Raw genomic sequence first — 7,982 nt, forward strand, 5'->3', positions numbered from 1 at the left:
GTAGTCACTTCTTGGTCACAGCCAGCTACCCAGAGGGAATGAGTAGTTGAACCCGTGAGCTCAGGACCATAGACACAGGGGACATAAAACTCAATTGGCATAACACACTACACAAAACATTGTTTCACCTCCTACTTTGGTGAGTAGCGACTGGGATGTTAAAAGCTTTCAAGCAGCCATCTAGATTCATTGATAGGTCTCTCCTCATTCAGAGCAAAGAAGAACGAAGAAAACCAAAGATTCATGGAAACAATTAGTCCAAGCAACTGATACACCATGTGAGCCACAGCCTATTCGACTATGAGACTGGAAGAACTAGATGGTGTCTGGCTACCAATGTCAAGCACTCAGAGGGGGAACTATGTAGGAGATCCTGGCTAGAGAGGGAGCACAATGTGGTCAAAACTCAAAATCATTTGGGAAAAAAAAAAAGGGGGAGTGGTGGGAATTAGATTTGCTGGTCTGATAGAACCTGGTGGAACCACTGGACTATGGTCCCTAGCTGGTCTTCAGAAAAAAAAAAAAACTATAGAAAACTTCAAAACCTAAACATCAAAAAGACAAACAATCCAATTCAAAAGTGGACAAAAGATATGAACAGACAATTCACCAAAGAAGATATTCAGGAGGCCAACAGACATTTGAAGAAATGCTCATGATATTTAGGCATTGTTGTTATGTGCAGTCAAGTCGGACCCGACTCATAGCAACCCCTCCTTGGGTTTCTGAGGCAGTATTACTACGGAAGTAGATTGCCCCATCTTCCTTCTGAGGAGTGACTGGTGCGCTTGAACTGCGAGCCTTCTGGTTAGCAGTCAAGTGCCTTAGGTACTATGCTACCAGAGCTCCCATTAGAGAGATGCAAACCATAACAACAATCAGGTATCATCTCACCCAGCAAAAATAGCAAAGTTCAACAAGACAGAAAATGACAAATGCTGGTCAGGATGTGGAAAGATTAGAACCCTCATGTTCTGCTGGAGGGAGTGTAAAATGGTAAAACCACTGTGGAAAATGGTATGGAACTCTCTTAAAAGGTAGGAAATAGACATACTGTTGTTGGATCCTGCAATTCCTTTGCTAGGTATATATCCTAAGGAAGCAAGAGCCAGGGTCCGATTAGATATGTGCACACCTATTTTCATCATAGCACTATTCACAATAACAAAGAGATGGAAACTGTCTTAGTGGCTATAAACAGAAGAATGGATAACCAAACTATGGTACATACACACAGTATTACAATTCAACACTAAAGAATAATGAAGAATTTGTAAAACATGCCATAACATAGATGAACTCGGAAGACAATATGCTGAGTGAAATAAGTCAATCACAGAAGGACAAATATTGTATGAGTCCACTATTATAAAAAGTCAAGGAAAAGTTTACATGGGGAAGGAAACTTTCTTTTTGGTAACCTGGGATGGGAGAGGAGGGAAGGAAAAACTGCTAGTTAGGTAAGACACATGTATTGATTTTGGGGAAGGGAAAGGCAATGTAATAAAAGTGGGTGACCAGCACAATATCACTAGGGAAAAGGAAGACATGGAGAGATGCATAAGAAGTACAGACAACAAAGATAAATATTTTTCATACACAATACTGCATTATTAGTAATTGCAAACATTAATCCACAGGTAGATACATAGGTAGACAGGAAAGATAATAAGGTATGAGTAAGCAAACAGGGATATACCAATGACCATATACATATCTGGGAGACAATATTTCTATACATGTATTTGTGTGTGCTATAAAAATGTCCATATATATATATCAGAGTGAAGAGGGGGCAAAGTTATAATAACTTCTGAGCCATAACCAAACCTTGAGGGAGGGAGTGACTGGGCCTATAGACTTGGGCCATGGTTGCAGGGGACAGCAAGCCCAACTGGCCTAAAAAGCACACAAAAATATTGTTTTCCATCGTACTGTGGTGAGTAGCAACTAGGTTCTTAAAAGCTTGTGAATGGCCATCTAAGATGCAAATATTGGTGTCTCCTTGTCTGGAGTAAAGAAGTATGAAGAAAATCAAAGACATATGAAAACAATTAGTCCAAGGGACTAGTAGACCATGGGAATTTCAGTCTACATGAACCTGAGACCAGGAAAATTAGATGATGCTGGGCTACCACTGCCAACCACTCAGAATGCAATTAAAATTATAGGTCCTGGATAGCATGGGATTAAAATGTGGAACAAAACTCAAAATGATAAAACAGACCTGGCATACTGATCTGAAAGGGACTGGTGAGATCTCCAAGACTATGGCTCCTAGTCATCCTTCAGGCCTGGAACTGAACTCACTCTTGTGGCTTAACTTTCAGCCAAATAGACAGGCCTGCGAGGTGAACTACAACAGGGAGGCACACTCCTTACAACAATCAGTCATGGGAGATCAGAAGGGCAGCATCTGTGCAGGGAGAAAGCTCAGAAGGCAAGAATGCATAGGAAAGGGCACAGGGAAAGGGTAACCACAGGGAGGAAGTGGAAAGAGAGTGTTACATTGTGGGGATTGCAATCAATGTCAGGAAACAAAATGTATATAAATGGAAAATGAATTTGCTCTGTAAACTTTTCCCAAAACAAAATAAAAAGTTAATAAAGAGAAAAGGATATTTATAATATCTTCCATATCAAGACATTTTTTTAAAATGTGCATTGACATATGAATTAAATTAATATATGTAAAATACTTTAAATTATAGTTTGCAAGAGGTGATTTATTATGATTAAAACAGGAAATTCCATGTAGAATTTTTATTATGCTGAATAGATTTACCTTTTCTTTAACAATATCCATTTTTTAAAATATTTTTCAAATATATGTTTTAGATGACTTTGATGTTCAAACATTTATAAAAAGACTCCTTCTCACCTTATTTGGTTCTATTCATAGAGTTCATATTACTAAAGGACAGTGAGAATTTCCTGTTTTGTGATATCCGGATCATTTTAGAAGCTGGTAATTTTGCTGCTTCTGGTTCATATTACACATATGTGGCTCACCAATAGATGATTCAAGAACATCATTTAAATCTGCAGGTTTTCTTTCTCTGTTTCTTTTAATTTCTTCATATGCAACTTTCAAATTCCATAGCCTCCAGCTCAACTCTGTGATCCAGCATTGCTCTTCTCCAGAAAGCACTCATCTTACCTTCCTTGAATCAACCTTAGAACATAATTTCTCATGGCAGGTACGTGTACCTCAAAATTATGTGTGTGTGTGTGTGTGTGTGTGTGTGTATCCAGGAAAGATATCTCATGGACATGGCTAATATCAGGGCTGAGCTCTAAATATCAGGGATGAACTCTACAGGAAATAGGCAAAATTAACAGTGGACATTTTTAGGCTTGCATTGTGTCTGCACTTTCCACATTGATTTTAATTGTCTGATAGTAAATTCTCCAATCTAGAAAACTTTTGTGATGCTTTTACAACAGGTTTAAAGAGTGGTGTTGTGACACTCAAAGATCACCCAGATTTAAAATTTGGCTTATTATATTGCTGTTAATTAAAAAAATCCTGTCTGCTAATGTTAATGCAGAATCATCCATGGTTGATTTGTTCTAGGGGAAAAGTCTATAAGCAAACAATTTCATGTTTTATAAAATGTATGAAATTTTATATATGAGAAAATGCAATGTTCTTGTATTAAAACTTGTTTATATATCATATTTCAATATACTAGAAATGAACCCAGCTCCCCAAGGTGTCAGCCATGCATTAATTGTGGAACTTCTCCTCCAACCAGGTCCAGAGTGCTCCTGTCTCATCTCTCCCTGTTATACTCTACAGCTATGAGCAGAAAGACGTTTCTCAGAGCAGAGGCTGCATTAAGATTAGTAGAAGGACATACTTCCAAATAGTGCTATTTTCAGTGACAATGACAGGATGTGTCAAATGAAAGACTCTGGGCATAGACACACTCTAGTTTGATTTCTTATTTAAGAAATGGATACTTACTCACCTTGACACCATGAGTAAATAATACTTTTCTTAGACTCTCAATTTTCTCATCTAACTCATGATAATCATACTCTTCATTTTGCTATTTTGTTGAGAGAATAAAAGTAAATGTCTTTTATGTAAATTCATAGAAACTGGAACCTCTTGATCTCCTCTTATTCTAGAAGCTTCTTTACCAATTAAAAAAAATAATAAATGTGCCTTACTGTCTTCTAGAGATAGAGATGATAGCATAGAAAATGTAGGAATAATCTCACTGAAGAATAAAGTACACCACATGAAAACGCTGGCACTGGGAAAAGTCTGAATGAAATGTCTTTGCCTTTCAAAGTTTTATTGACAAACTGATTATTATCACATCAAAAACCTTTTTGGAATCTTTCTAATTGGCTTCTGTTTTTTTTGTAAAAAAAAAAAAAAAAAAAAAAAGCTTCAGTCCTTGTATTTGCTCTTTAAGTCTTTGCCCTATCTCTCTTTCTCTAGTTTTTCAGACTGCTCCCTGGAGGCTGATTTCTGGAATCTTAGGAGCAGTATGTCTTTTACTGATGGTTGTCCTGGGAATCCTATTGAATAATTGTAAGTTTCTGCAGGCAAATACTTAATGAAGATCAAAACTGTGATAAACCATTTAGTAATAAAGATTCAATTTACTAATATATAATATTTTATTGTCTCATAGATTCACTTAGATTTGTACCTAATTAAGCAAATTTCTAATCATTTCTTATAGTATTTAGTAAACAAAGTATTCAGCCAACATCATCTCCAAGACCCACCGTAGTACTCCAGGAAGGTAGGTTCCATACCTTGGAAACCTTTATTGTTGGTAGAAAAAATAAGTAATTTCAGACAATATACAGGAAATATTACAGATAGTCATACAGCTTCTTGAGTTGTAGGATAAAATCGTTTGGCTAAATTACATTGAGTGTGCACCACTTACATGTTTAAGTAATTAAGAATGTTAGTTTAAAATGACAGACTTTTTTTTCTTGTATGTATGCTCATTGTTAAGCAACAAATTAGAAATAAACCACAGTAAATATTACAGCTAATCTTGATTAGCTGCCGTGTTTACTCATAACCCATACTTTCCTATCTCTTTACAATTGTTTCTGCTGAGACTTATGTTTCAGAATTCAGTGTTTACATTTCTGTAATTCTATATCCTACTTATCCAGTGCAAGCCAGCACAAAGTTCAATATTTAAATGTTTTCTTTTCATATGCTTACCACCTGTTATAGCATCCTGATAGTATTTTATCCCAACAACTCAAGAACCATTCATTTGTGAACATTTGAAAGCCTACCTTGTTTTGTAGGAGCTCTGGTGGTGTAGTGCCTAAGGCACTTCACTGCTAACCAGAAGGTTGGAGGTTCAAACCCACCAGCTTCTCCTTGGAAGGAAGAATGGGGAATCTACTTGCATAGAGATATCGCCTTGGAAATCCAAGGAAGGGTTGCTATGAGTTGAAGATGACACGATGGCACATAACAACAACAACAACAACAACAACCTTGTTTCATGACTTTTATCTCTGAGAATAAAACACTGTAAAGACACTCTTACTGATAAACTGTTATCAAATGTCAAGCCAATCGCTTTATTTATCTTCATTTTTGAAAAAATGAATTGACATTGAGTTGATTCCTACCCATAGTGACTCAATAGGACAAAGTTGAACTGCCCCCAAGGGTTGCCAAGGCTGTAATCTTTATAGAAGCCAACCACCATATCTTTCTCCAGTGGGGAGTGGCTGGTGGATTCGAAGCACTGACCTTTTGGTTGGCAGCTGAGCGTTCTAACCATTGTGCTGCCAGAATTGTATCAATGCACTGTAGTTTTTCTAGGTCAGGAAATATGTTAAAATGGTTTTCCCACTTAAATATTTCTTTACTCTGTCTACACTTAAATCCTGTTCACACTGCACAGTTCGACTTTGAGGTCACTTCTTAACTTTCTAACTTTCCACATTTCATGTTCTGCTATGTGCTGTTTTAATATAATGGATTTATTTTGTGTATTTGCTAAACTTATCATTACATGATAATTTATAAATGATTGGATATTATACAATTCTGACTCTAACTCTAGAATATAACCTCTATGAGGAAACAGGTCATTTCACGTTAACATAACACACTGTGATGTAAAATAAACATATATAGTAGATTCTCAAAGAATTTTTTAAGAAAATATCAGTAAATAACAAATGAGTTTTGAATGAGTAGCATAGAAATTTTTAAGTGTTAAGTGCCATCAGTTAATGTTTTGTTTTTTCTCTTAGTCTCTGACTGCTGTTCTTGTCCAGAAAAGTGGATTAGGTACCAATGCAACTGTTACTTCATTTTTAATAAAGGAAAAACTTGGGCAGAAAGCAGGAATTCCTGTGTTTCTCTGAATTCCAGTCTACTTCATCTAGAAAGCAGAGATGAAATGGCATGTACTTTATTTTGGTTTTCCACATTTTGTTTGACTAAAAAATATAGCGGGAGCTCTGGTAGCATAGTGGCTAAGGCACTTGACTGCTAACCAGAAGGCTGGCGGTTCAAACCCACCAGCCACTCCTCGGAAGGAAGGTTGGGCAATCCTACTTCCGTAGTGATACTGCCTCGGAAACCCAAGGAGGGGTCGCTATGAGTCGGGGCCGACTCGACGGCACACAACAACAACAACAAAAAATATAGCATCGAAATTAGCTGAACACTTTGACTCAAGTCTTTAATCAGATAGTATATGGCTGGACAGATTTTGTCAAATATAAACAACTCCGAACACCATTAACCAATTGCTATGCAGGTTTAATAGTGAGTTCGCAAATTGAGTAATACATCACTTACGAGTAAATGAATGTCCCAATTAACAAAAATTTCAAAGTGCTTATATACAATTTTATTAGTAACTCTTAACAAAAAATCTTTGATATTAACAATTATACCAGAATATATGAATTTTATAAGAAAGCTGTTTTTCGTGAAAGATTACTAAAATGTAAATAGAAATCTTGCTAAAACAATCACATCAGTGAACCATGGTTTTAAGACCCGTGGCGCCTGGCAAACATGACACGCTCGTTAATCTTCAGGCATTTCAGTGAGCCTGATCACCTACATCCATTATGTGAAACAATATAAGCTACTTCTTAAGGTTACAGTTTAAGGCATAGCTGTACCAAACAAACAAACAAACAACCCACTGCCCAGTAGATTCTGACTCATAGACCCTATAGGACAAAGTAGAACTGCCCGATACAGTTTCCAAAGTTTGAAATCTTCAAGGCAGCAGACTGCATCATCTTTCTCTCACGAAGCAGCTGATGGGTTAAACCACTGACTTTTTGCTTAGCAGTGGAGGCCTTAGCCAATGCTTCACCAAAGCTCCTTAAAGCATAGCTATAAACGTTATACCATTAAACATTATGTATATTTACAATTATACAGCACATAGGTTTCTAACATTTAATAAGATGACCTGCAGTATCGTGGGCAAGAGAACTCTCTCTGTTCTTTTAAGTAAAACCTGTCATTTTATTTCACAATTCGAACAAATGATCTATTAATTCCCTGTACTTTGAAACAGTCATTATAAACCCTATAAAAGTCCTCCAAGATATACATCACTGGGACAAAAATAAAGATGTTAGACAAAGTCAAGAAACTTTTCAGTTAGAACTAAAAGAAGAAGTGCTAGATCACTATTTTTATTCATTTTATTCAAGGAGCCCACCAAATGACTTTGTTAATTTTCAGTTCTTTTAATACACTTTATACTTTCTTTTGTAATTATGTAATTTTTTTCATGTCTCTGGAATATATTGTGGAACTAATATAGAGCCTGCTAAATGGCGCAAAAGTTTTGCACTCAACTGCGAATCTAAAGTTTGGTGATTCTAACCCACCCATGGTGGAAGAAAGGCCTGCCAATCTGCTTCTGTCAAGATTTTTTGTTGTTATTTGCCATCAAGTGGGACCTGACTTACTGTGACCCCTTCTTGGGTTTCCGAGGCAG

The 7,982-nt window shown here is 36.5% G+C and overlaps 1 protein-coding gene across 1 annotated transcript in view; it reads left to right on the forward strand.

Moving 5' to 3' along the window:
• Positions 1-2,183: 2,183 nt before the first annotated feature.
• The window catches only part of LOC103193932 (natural killer cells antigen CD94-like), an 8,247-nt gene continuing 2,448 nt past the window's right edge, over positions 2,184-7,982 (forward strand). Inside the window, exons 1-5 of the mRNA XM_042780461.1 lie at positions 2,184-2,253; positions 2,903-2,968; positions 4,457-4,549; positions 4,704-4,766; positions 6,262-6,413. Of these exons, the coding sequence (XP_042636395.1) occupies positions 2,184-2,253; positions 2,903-2,968; positions 4,457-4,549; positions 4,704-4,766; positions 6,262-6,413 (444 nt within the window). The remainder of the gene's footprint in view (positions 2,254-2,902; positions 2,969-4,456; positions 4,550-4,703; positions 4,767-6,261; positions 6,414-7,982) is intronic.

The sequence above is a fragment of the Orycteropus afer genome, unplaced genomic scaffold (assembly GCF_000298275.1).
Source record: "Orycteropus afer afer isolate SDZICR_OR568_19922 unplaced genomic scaffold, OryAfe1.0 scaffold00040, whole genome shotgun sequence".
NCBI lineage: Eukaryota > Metazoa > Chordata > Mammalia > Tubulidentata > Orycteropodidae > Orycteropus > Orycteropus afer.